The following is a 20,109-nucleotide window of genomic DNA, read 5'->3' as shown; positions in this document are numbered from 1 at the left end:
GGTGAATTTATATAGAACTTAAGTTGTGTATGAAGCAAAGCATTGTGCAGTAGGCAAGTACAAGACCAAATATGTATAGGCTACATTTCGGAAATTATAGCGCGTCTGCGAACAACCGCAAATATAGGTATAGATCATATGACTGGGAATCCCAAATCTTTACTCCGTCATATTCTCGTAAAATATTCGTATGGACAGTTAGGGGTCTTCAAAAATGTTTTTTTTTCTCAAATCGTACCGGCTACTTCATAAAATTGTTAGGTTACCTAATTAAGCCTACACACCAAATTTGGTTCAATTCCAACCGGTAGCCGCATTGCTACAGGAGAAGAAAGTTTCTATTTATAACATACAAATAAACAACTTTTTTTTTTAATTTTCTGTTCACTCAATGAAATTGTTAGGTTGCAGTGGTTCTCAACCTTTTTCACTTCGCGGACCGGTAAAATTTCAAAAAATGTCTCGCGGACCGGTGAACTTTCAAAATTGAAATGAAGCCAAAATGTAAAATATGCAACCGTTTTTGCAATTATATTGTGCTGGAGAGTGATATTTAGAGGGTTTTGATCGAAATTAATTATCTTCGCGATGGCATCCATATGATTTTATGGTAGTGAGTCTGCTGAGTTGAGGTAAAATTGCCTTGTCGAGATAAATGTGCTATATTTCCGAAAGTCGTTTACAGTCTTTCGCGCCGCAGGCCGTGGGTTTAACCGACCACGCCAACTCGAATAATTTTCTTCTCTTTGACAATATCGAGAGAAGAAGCGCTTCGGAGTCAAACCAAGTACCCTCAGGGGTGGTACGGCTTGCTTCTTGGCCAATTCTACCATACTCAGGCTTCCACAATACTCAGGCTACTCTGGCAACTACGGATACAATGCGTACGATGCGTACAATGCGGCCATCTGCAAATCCAGGCCGAAAAAGCACTTCGTCAGCCCACCCCCAAAAACGTTGGTCTTGGGCCCCACAGGGCGATCAGCCAAATTCCCAGGGGCTTTGCCTCCAAACCCTACAGTTGGGTGGGGTGCATGTTTCACCTGTACTTGTGAGCAAATTCTACTCAGTTTAAGCAGAGAGTTTATGTAGCTTAATCGCGTTAATAGCGAAACTTTTCGATCATTCATGACTGAATCGGTTTTCTCGCTAGCGAATTTATGGCACAATTTTCGGAGCCCATCCTAGCCTAAACTTCAGTATGTGTTGGTTCGTAGTGGCGCGGTAATGGCTGACGCCGAAATTTCTAGAAATCATGCGTATTTATTGGAGAAGGGCACCTAATAATCAGGGCATTTCGTGACATTAAATCGCGCAAAGCGTGAAAATATTTTGAAAAATGTTGGCCAAGGTTTCAAAAATCTACGCTATGATTTATGGTAATTTGCAAAAATAATTGGGGGCCTTTTTCAAGCTAGGCCTCTCCAATTGGCTGGTTTGCGGTTCCCCAGTTACGGCCCTGCACAAAATGAATAAATAGAAAACGAATGATCGCGCGAACTGCGCTGTTTATCTGTTTATGTTTATGTCTGTTTATCTGTTCTGTACTTGTCGCTCGCATGTCGTCAAATGACACGTCTTGAACTTTAGGTCAAATCAATTATGTTTCCAGCCCTAATGTTACCTCGCAAAGTTCTGAATCAGTTTAAAATTTGATGTTTTATTTATTTTATCAATGGACAGTAGGGCTGTTCAAAAATAGCTTTTTTTCCTGAATCTTGCTGGTTACGCGATTAAATCGTTAGGTTGCCTTAAAAAACGACGCACACCAAATTTTAATTCATTCCAACCAATAATCGCTGATTTCGTACAGTTTGAAAATTTTGAATTTACCCAAAGATGCAAAAAAAATTTTTGTCAAATTTTTCTGTCAGCCCGATGAAATTGTTGCGCTGTCTTCAAAGACGATGCAAAACAAATTTGACTCAATTCCAACCAGTAGAAGCGGAGTTATTTGAGTTTTTCGATGATAATTCTTGGATTATTCCCCGATCTAGGATTATCCCCGAATTATAGAAGAAAAACTCAAATAGCTCCGCTTCTACTGGTTGGAATTGAGTCAAATTTGTTTTGCATCGTCTTTGCAGACCGCGCAACGATTTCATGAGGTTAACAGAAAAATCCGACAAAAAATTTTTTTTGCATCTTTGGGTGAATTCAAAATTTTCAAACTGTACGAAATCAGCGATTATTGGTTAGAATGAATTAAAATTTGGTGTGCGTCGTTTTTTAAGGCAACCTAACGATTTAATCGCGTAACCAGCAAGATTCAGGAAAAAAAGTTTTTTTTGAACAGCCCTAATGGACAGCCTTCAACATCTTGAAATTGTATTTTGCAATTAAGGTATAAAATTATAATATACCTTGCGGACCGGCAGGAATGTCGTCGTGGACCGGCACCGGTCCGCGGACCGGCAGTTAAGAACCACTGGTCTATAGAGACGATGTTCACCAAATTTGGTTCAATTCCAACCAGTGGAAGCGGAGTTATTGCAGTCAAAAATTTGGATTAGGAATAAAATAGTATATTTACGGTGATCAATTCCCTACTTATTTATTATAGTGGTGCCCACCGCTTATATATAAGCGGGCGCAGTTGTGGAGGAAAGGCCAGTTTCGATATGTTTTCAGATTCACCCGTGCATAGTACCGATTTATCAAAGTTGAATACTTGAGAGGACGTTGACAATAGAAACAGAATGATAATGAAGGCATCAGTCGAAGCACCAACCTGTGTGCCGCCTGTTGAGACCATCCAATTGAATAGTTTATTCATATTGAAATGAACCCAATATTTTCGTCTGACACTAGCCAGGGGTAATCGTCCGCAACGTGTACAGAATTGGAAAAAAACATTGTAGCCTACATCAACAATCGTATCACCAGACCATCCAGTTTTCACAACCCATTGTGTTGAAAACTGTGATTGACAAGCGACAGCTCCACCTCGTTTTAGGGAGGAGTAATTTACAATAATGCATCATTAACAAGAACAGCCTTTATTTAGCCATGGTTCGCGATTGTCTTGAACCGTGTAAAATCTATGCTCCTCGCCATATCATCCGTGGAAAAGCGATGTCTTATAAAAAGCCTAACTGGGCCGTGATATACGGGAGCTACGGAATAAAAATGAAGAAAATTAGCCTGGTGTAAATGAACATATATTAGTCGACAAACACCACGAACACCGCAAACAAACGAACAAACCGTATAAAATGAAGTCCCCTATACCTAACGTCTTGGTAGTCATTGCGAGTGATATAAAACTCGAATTTTTTGAGATACTGAGGAACCCACGGACAATAAGACTCGGGGATCGTGAAGGATATCATAATACGACGCAGGACTATATAGGGCGAATATTGTATCGCTGGGCTAGTTAAGTTGTACTACAATAAGCCTGGTTCAATTGATCATTGATCATGGCCATGACCATGTTACAAGGATAACCTAGGCATCATGTTACGGGTACGAATAAAATCGTGATTCCTCATGCTACCTTATCCAATACGGCAACTATGCGCAACGGAGCACCCGTTGCCTGAGCTATCTTCTGCGGAAGGGCGATGACATTAAAATTCCTCCTGCTCTCGGCAAGTTCCCGGAGATTCGCAAGGTTCTCGAAGATCGGGATGCCCCTTTCGCTCAGAAAGCGGTGCGTTCTGGAAAATAACGGAGCCGCCTAGAAATATTCATTCATAAGATGATGCAGCGATACTGGCCAGTCCTTTCAATTATACCGACTGTACTATTCAAGTGATAAAGTATATTGGCTTAAGGAGATGATAATACGGAGTCATTATAGTTAAAAGACTTGCTTTGAGCAAAGTTATGTTGAAAAAAGGGAGCAGTTAGTCCAGTGGGTCTATGGACCGGAGTGCCAGTTGGTCTGCCCAAGGGTGCCGCGAGAGAATGCGGTAAACAAGGTTGATTTTCACAAAAATATGGAATCCAAATTATGAGTATGACATATTCGGCCTTTCTATTATTTTTATCAGCTCAAGACACATGCTGTACAATACGATATATAGAACGAATATGAGGATGCCGAAACCACGAAGTACGGTCTCTCATTCCGGCATTCACATCAGCCTAATGACCGGCGTATAGCGGTGTTTTAGGCTTCTTCGCTCTCGAAGGACTCGGACTCGCAACCCGTTGGTGTTACAGCGGTGCAACTTACCCGAGCTCTGTAGAGCGTCCAAAGTCGATGCTGGCTGTGTCAATCCCGACAGCAGCGATGCATCTGTAATCTATCAGCCATTTTGCGGCATCTGGAGACAGGCCCGGAAAATGAAGATACGGAATGGAGTCAGCCCCAGTCATATTGCTCCCAAAGTATGCCTCATGGTCTTGGTACACGTCTCCGTATCCGGTGTAGAGCAAAACGATGCTGCCAGATCTCATCCGCTCTGCGAATAGGTCCATACCGCCATTACCAAGTATAGTTGGACTAATTGGAAGACTTTGTGCTCAGTTACATCGAACTTACAATTACCCTCATCCACTTTTGTTTTCATTTCGCGCGACTCTTATGAGGATTTCGCGCATAAAAGTAACACGAACTTATTTGAAAACTATTTTAAACTTTGCCAATCAATCAATCGTCAAATTATATTTCATCTGCCGATGAAACACACACGCAATGTTCAATACGATATACAAGACACAGAATGCGATGTAATGAACAGATAGGGAGACTGGCATCCACCTCGACCTAGTGCCCGAGGACACAATCTTCTTCGATGTTATTCTTTCTCTTTTTCTTTCTTTATCGGGTCTTTTCGTGGGATTTTTTTGTCACCGCAAGAGCAACGACGCAGGGGACGAGGAGCGCCCAGAATGACCTCCCACGGTGGAAATCGAACCTGCGCCGCCTGCTTGGATGGCGCCGACACTATCTCCCCCGCCGAACCCACAGAGGAAAAAGTAATAGTATCACCTAAAACTGCTCAAGTTGAAGTGGAAGCCGTGGTGTATGAGAGGGGATGGAGTTTCATGATTATTTTTAAGGGGACTATGGCAACTCATCAGGGCTATCTTTTGGCGGGCTACCCCCATCACCATACAATTTTCAAAGTTGCTAGGAAAGGAAAGGACGTAATTTATTTTTGTCCTTGATGTTTTTGCGGCATATACACCGACTCATGATACACATATACACACGATCTGCGCATATGCATACCATGAGTGCATGATGTGCATATGCCGCTAGGCAAGGAAGGTAGAGATATAGCCTTGTACAGCTTTCTAGGTCTTGCACCACCCTTCCATGCTATCCCAGTAATGCATGAGCGCCAAGCAGGGAAGTCATGGATACCAGTGTTACTAATCAGGTCTTTGGTCTGACCCGACCGGGGATCGAACCCACGACCTGCCGATTAAGCAGCCGGACGCTTCACCATTACGCTATCTTGTCGGTCAGGTGTCGCTATGCTCTAATGCAGTTCCCAACCGGTGGCGAATTCCCCACTGGTGGGGAATAGCAGAGATGATCCAGAGATGATCACGGATTAGGATTAGGATTTGAAAAAACCTGATTTGTGAAATTTTGTCAGATTAGGATTGGATTGGGATAGAAGAATTCTTTCTGAACTGATTCGAATTTGGATTGGATTTACCTATTTCTGGGAGATTGATATGTCGTGTGGCGAATGGCGACAAACTTTGTTCAGATCAGTTATTAATGTACTTATGGTTCACTACACTATGGTACACTCGGAGTCACGGATAACATGAGAGGTGCAGCCAGGGCCGTAACTGCCGCACTCCAACCCCCCCCCCCCCACCCCCCCCCCAATTGGGGGGGCGAGCTCTAAGGGGGCCCAAAATTATTTTGTAAATTAGCAATTTTTTTGAAATTTATGTAACTTTTACAAAATATTTTCGCACTGCTCACCAATTCAATCATGAATTGTTGAAAAGTATTGCGCTTAGCTCGTTTAGACGAAGTAATGTGTCTCGCTAGAGGCTCAGTGATTCCCAACCGCGGCCCCCAGCTAGCCTTCTTGCGGCTCCCACAAAAATATTAAGAAATCGATTTATGATATAAAATAAAATTTATATTTATAAAATACTCTTGCTTGGCTTGAAGTCTGGAGTTTTTAATTAGGATTGCAGGAAAGTTGTGAGTAGAGTGCTATAACGTTACGTCACTACTGTTTCAATACAATCTGCCTAAATTTTATAGTTAAACGAGCAGTAGCTATAGATATAGGTATTGATAACTAATCTACGGATAGATGTAGCCTACATTACGTGACTCACGGTTGAATACGCCGAGATGCGTACTGCTGAGTCGGCTGAAAGCAGCATAATCGGTAGTCCTATAGCTCGCGACCCATGCGTCCGAATAATTCGATATGTCCGATCTTTATCGCAAGCTGGTGCCGCTCTGATTCCGAAAATACGAATTTAAATCTGGCCAGGGCAATAAGACTACTCTGAAATAGCCGCCGAACGTCGATCGTTCTGAACAATGGGAGCGCGGCAACACAATGGTAATAACAATGGCCACTGGCGTCGAGCGATTGTTCGGAGCTATGCAAATTTTCATATTTTAATGACTGCTTTGGGTTCGTTTCATTGCCTTGGCCATATTTAAATCTGTATTTTCTGAATCAGCGCGACACTTGCTTTCGATTTAGACAGTGGTCCCCAACCTTTTCCCACCCATGTACCATTTCGAGGTTTTATGCAGTGCTTGCGTGTACCACCTACATGAGTTCCGCGCGCCGAAGACGGCCGAAATGTATCCACCGTGTTGAGCAGCCGAAGGCAGCGAAACAGAAAATGAACTGCCCATTTTAAGGCGCAGTTTATGATTTCTGTAGTGGATCCATTAGGAATTTCTTGTGGTCAAATAGATCAAAACAGAATTTAGTTAGGTAAGAATCCCAATGCTTTACGACTAGATCTCTTCCCAGTACGCCGTCATTGATGGGATTGCCCCTACCCACGACGACTTCAAAAAACTCAAAATCACCCCCCCCCCCCCCCCCCGATTTAATAACTCCCTTCGGTCGAGAAAAAAACAGAATCTACTCGCGTACCACCTGGAAGACCTTCGCGTATAGGCTATCACTAGTAGTGGTACGCATACCATAGGTTGGGAACCACTGGATTACGAGTTTACGACCACACATATTGGACATATTAAATATGGACGCTCGGATCGTCAGTTATAGGACAAACAATTATGCTTCTTTTACGGGGCTCAGCAGTAGGCAGGCCTCTCGGCGTTTAAACCGTCTGGCATATGCTGCGCATCAATCCGTATGTTAGAAATCTGTGGTTAAGGCAAAACCCAGCAGCAGTTGTCCAGTTCGCCTCGGTTTTACTCTATTTTGTGAACTTTTTATTGATCTATAAAGCAGTCACAAATTCTATAAAACTGCAATAGGTTAATCAGTCATTTGGTCAAGTTGGTACGTGCTTCGATGCTTTATAATTGGGTTACCATATTTTGGGAATCTGAAAGAGGACCCTTTTTCAAAATTTTCAGACTTGAAAAACTGGTGGAAAATCCTGTAAAATGGTAAATTTTCCCCACTTCGTGGTCGGTTGGCTAGAAAAAAAGGTCAACTTTCCGGCTCATCTCCCGGAATATCCGCCGGAGCGTTACTTCAGTAATTATCTACTGTATCTCAGTCGATTTTGCCCTATATTTAACCAACATTACCATAAAAGAGGACAAAATCTCAAAAAAAGGCATTTGGGCGTCCCCCGACGACACTCTAAAAAAAGTCAAAAAAGAGGACAAATTATCTTAAAAGAGGACGTATGGTAAACTTACTTTATAATTTTTGCTATACTTAATGAGTGTATTCGTGCGGCTCCAACCGTACTCTGAAATTCTAAATTGGGCCCGGACACCGAAAAAGGTTGAGCCCGCTAGACAGTACAATAAAAGTCGCGGCAAACACGACTAACCTATGGAGGGTCTGGAGTAGTGCGGAGCATGAACCGGAGCCGGATTGAATATCCGGCCGGATTTTTTCAATTTTGGCCGGACCGCATCGGAGCCGGATCAGCACTTTTTCTGATACGGCCGGAGCCGGATCGAAGCCGGATCAGTACTTTTTTGATAAGGCCAGAATCTTTATGGATAAGCACGACATTTGTAACTAAATAACTACCAACTAACCACACGCAAGCAACCACCAAGCCAGTGCGAAAAGAAACGAGACATATTTTCAAATTCACGGAACCACCGTACCGTGTTGGGCCGTATTTCGGCAGGACTTTTTCATTTTTGGCCGGAGCCGGATCGGAGTCGGATCAGTACATTTTTCCAGATACGGCCGGAGCCGGATCGGAGTCGGACCAGAGAATTTGTCGATCCACTCCGCACTAGTCTGGGGGTATAAGCCCTCCAGAAGTTTGATTTATCACCCTAAGACCAACGTTTTGGGGGGCCTGACGAAGTGCTGTTATGGTCCTGGGTGCAGCGCTATGCTAAGTTATCTTAAATCAAGGTAATTGTTGGTTGTGAAAGAAAAATTTCCAATTCATCCCTTGCATAAATTAGCATTTTTCTGAATTTCAAATTAGAATCGGATTAGGATTGGACTCGGACTTGAATACACAAAAGTTATGGATTAGGATTTGAAGCTTCGGATTTGGATTGGATTAGAACATAGAAATTCCAAATCCGCTCATCTCTGTAGAATAGACGCATTTGTTAAACAAACAAAAAAAACGGGATAGTCTACATATCTACGGAGACACATGCGCGATTACCGTTACCAGTTAACTCAGGGGTGGGCAAACTTTTGAGCTCGCGGGCCGCGTTCAACATCTGAATCCATTCGCGGGCCGCACTATATAAAATTGGGATTATAAACCAAATCGCAATATTGGTATTTGATTATATAGTGAGGACATGGAGATACTTATTTTAGCAAACCAAGCATTGCTTTGATGATATCGTACATGCTTCAGGAACAGTCGCGAGATTTCGTAGGCTGGTCGACCTCACTAACCAAATTGTCAAAACTATAGAGATGAAACTCGGTGGTCCCGATTCTTAGACCAGGATTGAAATTTAAATCTGTCAGCAGCGATCTGTTCATAGATTTGCTAATTCCAATTTTGTTCAGTTCCAGGACACACAATGCTGACAGCATCATAACCATGTTAGCTTCAAACACGCTTCTACTGTGTGTGGATAAAATATAAATACCCTAATTCTACGCATACAGAGAACGACTCTACCTATAAGACACGCGCGAATCGTTTTCTATAAGCACATCACTGAAATAATTAAAACTGGAGTGGCCAATCTGAAATCCCACTCGTGATCCGAATTATGTCAATCTCGTTTAGGATTTCTGTGATTTTTAGCAGTTGAAACCCTTCAAACTGCACAGGCTTTAATATCGGGCTGTCGCGCCAGACATTAAACATGAAAAATAATATAGGAAGTATTTACCTCAGAACAGTGGTTCTCAAACTTTGCAAGTCACGCCCCCTTATGATAGTGAAAGCTTTCGCGTCTTCCCTTATCGCCATATCACAAAACGCAACCAGGATGCTAGCAAACCTAACGGGTAGTTTGATGGAACGGAAGGCTACGACTGTGAATGAGAGATTTTTAAATATGAAACTCAGACTAAATACAGAGGAATAATTGCGAATTTGTTGTAAATCGCGCGGAGCGCGAAAATATTTTTCACTTGATCTCAGCTTCGCACCCCTCTTCGGATGCCTTCACGCCCTCAAGGGGGGCGCGCCCAAGTTTGAGAACCACGTCCTTAAAATTATCATGGTGAAATATACTAAAAACTTTAATCAAGTCCCTGCATTAATTCGATTTTTTTGTACGCAATTTATCAATATTTTTACTAAGTTTCTTTAGACTCTCGCGGGCTGCACAGAACGGTGTTGCGGGCCGCATGCGGCCCGCGGGCCGTAGTTTTCCCACCCCTGAGTTAACTGGTCTGGAATGTAGTATCGAGATTTATATTGCGTGTTGTTCACAAAAACTCATTTTTAACACTGAATAACCAATGATGGCGTCACAAACGCATCCAGCACGACGTGAAATAACGCTTTCGCTAAATTTTGAGGGTTACCTTTTTCGGTTCACAATACGTTCTATATTGCAATTATAGGTGATTGTCTTGCGCACTGTTGTGGTTGTGAGTATTGTGTACTCAAACAAGCAAATAGCACCCCAGTAATGACATAAAAGTTAAAAAAAAAAAAAAGTAAATACGACGAGTGGCGCAGTGTGCTAAGCGACACCGTCACGACACCAATGTTTGCTGATTCGAGTCTCGGCTCTACCATGTTTTTATATGTCGGAGGTTTGTCTGGGCTCCTCATCGCCGATCCCGAAAAGCCCAGAAGGACGAGAGAGCCGAATTTTAAAAACATGGCAGCAAAGACCCAAATGCGCGGAAAAGACCTCGACACGAACTTGTGAAATTATGAAATTACTCATGAAATTACTGTGCGGGCGCAAATGACTCAAGTGCTGACATGCGCCACTCGTATTAATGAATAACAACAACGACGATGACGATAGTTTTGGGTAGTGAGGAATGAAGACTCGGAATAAATCTGAAGCGGTGAATGAAGACAAAAAGGTTGGGAAGCACTGCTTCAAACAAAGTATCAATAAATCCTCATTCCGAGTTCAAAAAACACCATTTCTCTCAGACGGTTTTGCGCCTCCACACCCCCGCCCATGTTGAGAACCACCGGTCTATAATCGATCACAATCACTTGAAACTCTTTCAATCACACTTTGTTCTGCTATTAGAATGTCTTCCAATAAACGGCAGATTTCTACAATACCGCTATCCCAATTTAACATGAGTAAGGATTCCGAACGATCAATACGCACTTTCTCGTTCAACTTCCCACTCCATGATATCATCGATCGAAATTTGAGAGTCCGGCCCGTATCTTTCTCCGTTTCTCTTCAGATTGACCAAGACTCCGGGTCCAATCAGGTTTTTCAGATCGATTTCACTCACCTGTCGATGACAGCTTAGCTGACCTTGAACTCACTATTCTTACAAAATTGTAAATTTGATTAAGATGATACTAATTATGTTAAGAAGGGATCTAACTCATATTTATTGTTATTGCTTCACTGCGCCACACTTTCGACGACATACATACGTCTTTTCCGTTCTGGTGGAAATGAATCGGGGCATCCATATGTGTGCCCAGATGTTCGGGCTGACTGAAGAGTTTGGTACTGTAGAAGAAATTCACTGCACTGCTCACAAAACCTGAAAAGTGCATTCTTATTGCAGCATTATCACGGGCAAGGACATATTTTTGCTCGAGCTTCAACCCACCAGTGAAGACATTCTTTAGCTGAAACCCGGATGGGTTGTCTGGCCAGTATGCGGCGTGGTCGTCGAAGTTATGCGTTAGATCGATCAGATTATCCCCACGGACAGTAATTCGAATGTCTGGGAGAGGCTTCCTACATTCTGAGAGTAGAGAAGAGCATACATATACAGACACACACATACACGTATGCATCGAAGAATATCCTAACCTCAAGTCCTCCGGCATTCGATATTAGCGCTACTCTGAGTGAAAAATTTAGCAGTAAACAAACATTCCGGATTCAAAGTTCGAAGAAGGTAACGACGGAACCGCAGTCTTCACAAAGATTCCGGAATATTTGAAATTTAGCTTTAGAGCTACAACCATCCCATTTAAAAGAGGTTACAAACTACAACGAATCAAACGAATAGTCACGAATCCTGCCAAACCGTGCGATACAGCTATGATCTCATCTGTATCTTTACGTACCAAACTATCGCCTTACTACCGTAAGCACCGAATTTTGCAAGTTGACAAACTATATCGCTTCGAAGTATCAAAAGTCATTCACAAATATTTTTCCAATAGTTTGCCTCCTGTGTTTGATGACTTTTTCATGCCTGCCAAAAATGTCCACTCCCACTACACGAGATCCTCGTCTAAAGGAAATATCTACTTACCCCCACCCAATAGCAACCTAACTGAGAGATCTATCGACTACTCGGGACCTATCATCTGGAATGCATTACCATCACATATCCGTGAATTGCCTTATAATAGATTCAAAAAAGCCCTACTTGATCACCTCTTGTCGTTACACTAACACTGTTGCCCTACCTCGCTCAGACATTGCTTCATTATACCAAATACTGTGCAAGCATATTTTCTGTACCGCCATCACTGCCGTGTGTTATGTATTTTGGTTGGATGAAAATAAAGACTCTCTCTCTCTCTCTCACTTGAATTATTATTGCTATATTTCATCACTTAAATAGTAAACCTCGTATCCGGATACTCGATAGGTGGGGTGTGGAACATAGGCAGTCAAAAACGAGGTAGGCTACTTCTACGTTTTAGAAGTACTCAAGTAGTTTTCCTATAATTTTTGTACCTATACTGAAGTAAATCAAATTTTTCGCTACTTCGGTTTGTAAAATAGAAATATTGAGTGAGAGAGAGACAGACTGAGACGGTGAAATTGAGAGACTGTTCTCTCTGAGTACCAACAATAATTTAACTATCACATAATTTAAGGGCGATCGCCCCCCACCCCCATCCGGTCGAAGGCCCCCCCCCCTATTTGGATGATGCGCTTTTTTCAAGGATAGTAACGAATAAACATGGAAATCCGTGTACCAAGCAAAAATATGACTCCGTACAGATTGTCAATCATCATCAAATCTCTGCATTTGTTACAAAAGTCCCGTATCCCGATAATCATCACGTATCTGCATGCGATAGAATTACTTAGTTTTGATGTATACTAACCTTGCACACATGCAATAATAGACATGGCCGAATCCAGCCCCTGACCGAACCTTACCGTGGTGAAAGATAGATAATAATAAGAGATGCGAAAGGGGGGTCTGGTTACGGTTAGATGGTTATAGAGGGGGCCCTGGTAAGTCTCGCCCAGCCCCCCCCCCCCCCGTTCGTAGGGCCACCACTGGGTAGCGGGTTCTGTGATTACTTTCGTACCGTATTACCGACCATGTGATATGTTTCATCAGAGTCAATATGGCTCAGAAAAAATGTTTGGAGCTATCGTATTGTAATCTGGCCTTCAACTATCTTATAGCAATCTATCATTCTAGCCGCACGGGGTGTGTTCAAATATGGAAAAAAGTGGTACTTAGCGTTTAAGCGTTAGACCGTTGACCGTCAACCACCGTTGAAACGGTCTGGACAAAATACATAAAATAAATTCCCTCTTTTTTAATAAAAATATATGCTTGTATTTCTCTTTATGCACAGTACCACAGATAGATCCTTTAATTAATCTTAGTTCTTTTGTCCGGAGCACATGCACGTGGAATTTCAAAACTAAGTGCACTGTTTCCCTTTTTATCCCGAAGTGATATGCATATTTACGATCTACCATAACGTTGGGTTAACATACAATAATCGCGAAAATCGTTAATGCAGTGTCTATCGTAATGCCTTTCGCTTCAACTACCTTATAATAGGATGGAAGACACCATTACATGAAGTTATCTGAAATGGGGTCTGGAGTAAACAAAAGTTAAGAACCACTGTTCGAAAGCAACGCTATCATTTGCATCTCATGATGCGGTCCAATTCTTATGTGTGGAAAATTTGTACCCCTTGGTATGTAGCACCACGAACCTAGCTCTCTGCACCGTCCGCAGGGCTCGATTTCCAGCTTTTGACAGCCCATGAAAGAGTATTTATAAGTGTCTCTCACAAATACTACTTCTACTGCTACTTGAAGTAGTTTTAGGATGCTTTCAAAAGGACTACTTCTACTTGAGTAGCTTTCTTTACTACTTTTACCAACTCTGGTGTGGAGTGACTAAAAATGGCTAAAAGAATAACCTACTTGAATTTCGATGAGGAAATGCAACAGCTGTGTCCATAGCGACCAAAAGTAGCACAGAAGCGAAGCAAGCGTTCACATACATCTTGTTTCTTGCGAAATACAATAAATAATGACAATAGATTTTTTCATGCGGTGGACACCAAGTTCTGGTATAAATCTGCAAACGATATGATTATTCATAATTCAGAAATGCGATTATTTTACATGCATCGCAAACAACGACAAATATCAGCCACAATCCGCATTTTTACAGCTATACGATCTTGATATCTTTTCCACACCTTCTTTATGCACGATCCCCGATTTGGTAGATAATGTTTCCGAGCGATGTGATTTAGAACTATGCCACGAAGAGCTGCGAATATTTACACGAGTTGATGCGTCGACAGCTACGAGTTACCATGTATCACATTTTCCTCACTATTGGACCCAATTGCAAATTTATAGGCTTTTGTTTATTTAATTTGTGAGCGAAGGCAGCATTTCTTCAATTTTGGACGAATATAGATACGCGGAAATATCGTTCGATGGCCGAAAATAGGAGAAGACTCTATCGTGCTTACTAAAATGTGAATATCATCCCTATATTACGCAGTGTAGCCACTGAGGTTAAGATATACTCTTGAAACATTTAGCTGAGATAATTGCGTCGCTTTTGACATCAACTAATCTAGTACAGCGTTAATAACATCTTTACAAATCGTATACGTCTCGTGCAAATTTTACGGCTTCACCACATACGACCCATCCGGCACGAAATGGAATCTGCCGTTTGGTGAGCCTCCACGAAGTCTCTCTGAATGAGCATCACATAAGATAGTTCATGACCATTACTTTTTAGATTTTGTCGCGGTTGATTTCGAATCCCGATTATAATATCTTGTAATATTGTCGGAATACATTGTTTTCCATGCGCACCTCAAATATACACCGCCTTGCGTGCTCCATGGAGCGCAGTAGCTGCATATGCGAGTTGAGAACTTGTTTTTCACTAAAATAATTGAGAAATGCGGGAATTCGAATTATCAGTGCCAACGTGTAGTACTTAACAATTATATACTAGGTGCCTTCGCACGTGCCGAAATTAGGAGATCTGGTACCATAGTTCGATTAACTAGATATCACAAACCTCAATGTACTAATAATCTATAAGCCAACTCTTCCACTGATGAATAGCAGTACAATGTGCAGTCATTATATAACTGAGCCTTATAACAAAGAAGCGTAATATGCCTACTTTCCCATGTTAGCACTTTACTGTGACCTAAATGAGGTATGTCCTAAACTCAACTAAACTATAGCTCAATCTATGTCGAACGACATAGAAGCGTACTCCATCGCTTACTAACGGTCCGCATCGTGCAAAAGATATTTCTCAATTCACGAAGAGCCGCATGCATATAGCTCATTGAAGTACATAGCATTGCCTATTCTAGCTTCATCAACTTTCGTTGTTTCAACTACATATAGTCACTTGGTGTCTGACTTGACCTTGACTTGAGCGCCAACTCCGATAGAGGTGCGTTCTCTTTCCCGTGCGCTTTAGCAGAGCTGCAACAACCATGATTGTTGTTTGTACCCTACAACTCAACGATGCGGTATAGAATTAGAACAATCACAGGAAATGCATCAAATGAATGGAAATGATTATTCTGACTAGAACCGACTTGAGTGCGTCAAGAAATTATAATCTTAAATTTCAGGAGAAAAAAAATACTCAGCGAGTCAGCGTCTTTCGTATCAGATCTAATCACAACGTGCTATCCGCTCTGAAAATAACACGAGAAGCAAGAGGCCAGCAGTATATTTATTGATATATACACTAGCGTGCGATCCTGATACTATGTTGAACAAATTCTTCTTGTTCCTGAATAAATAGAAATAATGTAATTTAAAGATAAATTGCCGACTATACTCAATGTATCGTAATTAGGGCTGAGCCAGGTGGCAACGATTCGAGCACTCGGATGCGAGTCGACAGTCGAGCATCAATTCATTCAATTGTAATAATCCGAATCCAGTATAGTAATAATCGATTTAACCGAACAACGAAAATAAGAGAATATATATCTCCACATCAATTTTCTCAACGAAAAATAAATTTTTAATGCTGTATTTCCACGGTTGGAGTCTCGAAACCTCGGCAAAAGCCGCGGTTCATCATCTCAAAACTTATTGCACGAGGCTATACTATTATTGATAACATGACATGTCTGTCAAGTAGTGATCGACCTTCGCAACGGTCGCAAAGCATTAAGAAATAGTCATGCTCCAAAAATACGAAGTTATGCGGGATGACGTATACAGACTGCAAGGATGGAGTGCAAATCCATTGTTCTCTGTTCAGAATGCTCACGCTTGACTTGGAGTTGGAGGCAATTCAGCTACTGTGTTTGTTCTTGTAGCTACTCTGTTCTTCCGTAGATGGTGTTCGGCCTAAGGCCACACTCACAAGTTTTCATTTCCCTGCAATGACTCTAACTAGAATACTGAAAACACCTAAGTAAGAATTGGGTTATTCACAAATGTAACTATATTGCCTCGCCTGCTGTCAGGATGAGTAAAAATTTTTAAACATTCAATGATTAAAACGCCAGATTATTGGTAATTTCTATCGATGTTCATGAATGACTTTGTTTGTTCATATTTACACCCAAAATCACGGAAGTTGCTGATTTATTGTTCAGAAATACGGTGCGAAAGTAGCGGTGCGGAACAGGTGAGGCATAAACGGGCCAGGCCTCACCTGTGATAGCGCAGTTCATCATGAACAGATCTAAATTTATAATCACTGGTATTATCCGAATGCTATTGTTGCACTGATTCCGAAAATCGAAATATTTTCAATGTCAGTGCGCCAGAATCCCCTCCAAGTCAAAACCGCCAAGAATGTGACAATCGGATTTGTTACGCACAGTGAGTGCGGACAGAAACAATAATCAGGTGAGGCACAGATGAATCTACCTCATTACCGGCTAACAATCCGACAATCGCAAGGCAGCGAAACAATGCGCTATCGTTTTCGCAACTGACGGTGACGTCTAAATCGTGTACAGCTGTGACGGCCAACGTGTGGTGCAGAGCAAAGTCATTCCCTGACCTAAGTACAGCGTGTGAAGGGTGCTAATGTGATAAGAACTAATCGCTCAACTGAATCAGCTACAATTTTCCGTTTATATGTTAATAAATCTGACTCTAAGGGGTCAATGAATCACCAACCGCATGAACCAACCGTATGTCACTGAGAGCCTACTTATACACATTGCAAGGTAATATTGCAATATATAACTTGATAATGACAGAGTTATCTGCAATCCGGAAGTTTCGGGATCGACTCTTCATTCATATCGCATGCTGGTCGACGAATGAAACTGTCCAGGTGTCCAGTCCATACATGTATCGTAAAGCTTTGATACCAACGATGTCGTAGCAGTAAACTAAAAAGGACTTGACGAATTCAAGTATAAATTATACCGGCGGTTCCCAACCTTTTTTCTCTGGAAATTTTGGAAATTCAATGCCCCGCCGCCCTATTTTTCTACAATCTGAAAAATCAAGAAACGTCATTTCAATTTTAAAAACTGCCTTATAGGCTAACAGGCTAAATAAAACGCTTCGTAGTGCAATGGGAACGGATTGTTTGTTGAGACGTAAAACGCTTTATTATCACTTTAACTATATAGTGTCCTGTATGGTGTGGACACATGCAAATCTCACGGCTCAGTGAAATTAAGGTCTCAAACACGCGGCCCGCCGGGGCATTTTGTACGGCCCGCGACGACATTTTAGATTTTTTATTAATTTGACAATATCTAAGCGTCACATATATCTTTTCAGGTTATAAAGTGAAAATTCCCTCTTAAATTGCTCCGAAAGCCTGAAACTATTCATCAAACTTCACTATCACATCAATTGCAAACGCTACCATGCAGTGGACGATTCACTATTTCGCCACATTTCCACATCATGATGACAAAAGCTGACACTTAGACGATTCGTGTCTGATATTTGTGAGTTGGACTTGGACGCGACCTTTCTTAGAATTACTCAGACTCGGGCTAACTCGATTGCAAAATGAAAATGACTCGAGTGGACTCGGAGTGACACGGAATACCGTGAATTTGTTAGAACCATGAACGCAACAAACTAAACACGTATCAGGGGAATAGTAATAGATCAGAAAGTCGCAGCTTGGTATTTCGCTAACTAAGCAAGTAGTTGTGACAACCATTGGCAATCTGTTAGTTACATCTATGGTCGCTAAACCATGGTATTAAAGCCACTTAAAAGTACCGAGTACCGTAGTGGTACGCTCCAACAATGTAACAACAATGGGCCGTTCGGCGTTCCGACAATTCCGACACATTCATTAATATATTTATATCATATTTACATTTTTTTCTGCACCTATTTGAAAATATTTGGCCATGAGATTAATAGCCTACTTATAAGAAGCATACCCGAATCCTGGATTGGAATTACAATGCTCAACCTAAAAATGTTTTGATATCAGATCAGTGTCTATAATAAATCTGTTAAATTCAAAATATTCATAGTAGCTGAAAAATTATAACCCGATAGCTTTTATGATGGTATCATACATTTGTCCACCCATATGGTGTCTATGTCTTATAATTAATATGTATCAAGTAAAAAAACAATTCTATTCAAATAGTTATAAATGCGATGATTCTTTTCGTGCCAGGCCTAAATTGATACAAGAGTAAATCAAATTTTCACGATGTGTGTTTACTGTCAGTCTGTTGGATCGGCTCACTTTCAAGGGTTGGGACTTCGGGATCAAATTTGAAATCTCGGGATCGGGATTAGAAAAGTAGTAAAATACACATACAAGTTACACAAATAACATTTAGTCCTTGTGATATTGAATTGACGCAAAACAGAAGAGCATCAAGAGTATCATCGTTTAGATCAGGGATCCCAAACTCCAATTAGCTCGCGGGCCAATTTCGTAGTTTTTGATGACGCGGCGGGCAGCAGCATCAAATAGGGGTATAATATGTATTTCCCAGTACGCCTTTTTTGTCGGACCTTGCAGATTGGCATTTCATACACATTGTGAAAATGTAATACAGTATTGTAGTATTCACGGTTGCCACGAAAAAGTCATATTTTTCAATATTTTATAAAAATATTGTTGTGCTTGGCATAGTTTGGCGACATAAGGAGTTATATAGACAGTTAGAAACCATGCGAGACGAAAAATGCATCGTGTCATCGTAAAAACTGTCGCATTATAATTTAGCAGCTATAGTGGACGTTAGATGTGTGATAGCGATTCAGGTTTTTGGAGTGGTTTCATAATGAAATTTCAAGTTCTCAAATCCGAAATCTGAAATTTTCGAGTTTAATATTGTCGAATGCTTGAAAAGTCAAAACAGTTCTGGCGGGCCGCGTGTTTGAGGCCACCGTTCTAGACAATCAGCCGAGTTTGTGACACTGCTTTATTACCAAGATAAGAGATATGGCGCTAAGCCATGGTAGATGCTGTTCACAAATCCCGGGATTTCATCGGGACCAATCCCAGCATCGGGATTGCTTCAAATCCCGGGATCCCGGGATCGGGATTTCCCGGGGTCCCAACGCTACTTTCAAGGACAATTCACTCCCGCCAAATAAGGCCTACTTGGAAAGACATAGAATACCCCTATAAATGCTGCGGCCCGCGGCGTCGGCAAAACTGGAAAAATGGCCCGCGAGCACATTTGAGTTTGAGACCTCTGGTCTACGTCATACTTTCCATTTGGTGACAAGCAATTTGACGGTAATTTTTGACCGGCACAATACCAAACTTCGTTACAATGCAACATTCGAGGCTGATTTTGAGGGGTTCCAGGACCACGAGCGGAATAAGATTTATATTTTCGCAATCAGTACCGCGGTATAGCTTTCGATTGATACTCGTTTTATCAAATTTAATGCTCGCTCGACAAGCCGGTCAAAAATTGCCGTCAAATTGCCTGTGACCAAATGGAAAGTGTGACGTTTAGACCTATTTCACCGAGCCGTGAGATTTGCTTGTGTCCACACCATATAGGACACTATATGCTCTATATATATAGCTTATGTTGTACATGAAGTATAGCATTGTGCAGTAGCACAAGACTAAGAATGTATACATTTCGAAAACTATCACGTCTGCAACAACCGTAAATTTAAGTAGATTTTATGAATCGGGATCTGAAATATTCGCTACATCATATTTTCGTGTATTCGCATGGTTAGGAGAGGAGCAG

At 41.5% G+C, this 20,109-nt stretch overlaps 1 protein-coding gene across 1 annotated transcript; it reads right to left on the bottom strand.

The window, feature by feature from the left end:
- Positions 1 to 3,143: 3,143 nt before the first annotated feature.
- Positions 3,144 to 19,909, bottom strand: LOC145440500 (kynurenine formamidase-like). Its single transcript, XM_080318121.1, has 6 exons — positions 13,853 to 19,909; positions 11,316 to 11,453; positions 11,134 to 11,246; positions 10,853 to 10,985; positions 4,184 to 4,412; positions 3,144 to 3,662 (listed from the first exon to the last, which is right to left on the bottom strand). The coding sequence occupies exons 1-6, from the start codon at positions 13,932 to 13,934 to the stop codon at positions 3,491 to 3,493; spliced, it is 867 nt and encodes a 288-aa protein (XP_080174247.1). The 5' UTR covers positions 13,935 to 19,909; the 3' UTR covers positions 3,144 to 3,490.
- Between the last annotated feature and the right edge of the window lie 200 nt (positions 19,910 to 20,109).

The sequence above is a fragment of the Botryllus schlosseri genome, chromosome 6, assembly GCF_051294905.1.
Source record: "Botryllus schlosseri isolate E-star chromosome 6, Bs_hap1, whole genome shotgun sequence".
NCBI lineage: Eukaryota > Metazoa > Chordata > Ascidiacea > Stolidobranchia > Styelidae > Botryllus > Botryllus schlosseri.
This window is presented reverse-complemented; position numbering and strand designations above follow the sequence as displayed.

Bases quoted from the DNA above. Each gene is read 5' to 3' on its own strand.
- LOC145440500 (XM_080318121.1), bottom strand. From the start codon at position 13,934: ATGTATGTGAACGCTTGCTTCGCTTCTGTGCTACTTTTGGTCGCTATG. The intron at 10,986-11,133 runs GTATGTATGTCG...TGTCATCGACAG, and splicing joins TCCACCAGAACGGAAAAGAC to GTGAGTGAAATCGATCTGAA. The intron at 4,413-10,852 runs GTGCGTATTGAT...ACCTATTCGCAG, and splicing joins GTGGGAAGTTGAACGAGAAA to AGCGGATGAGATCTGGCAGC.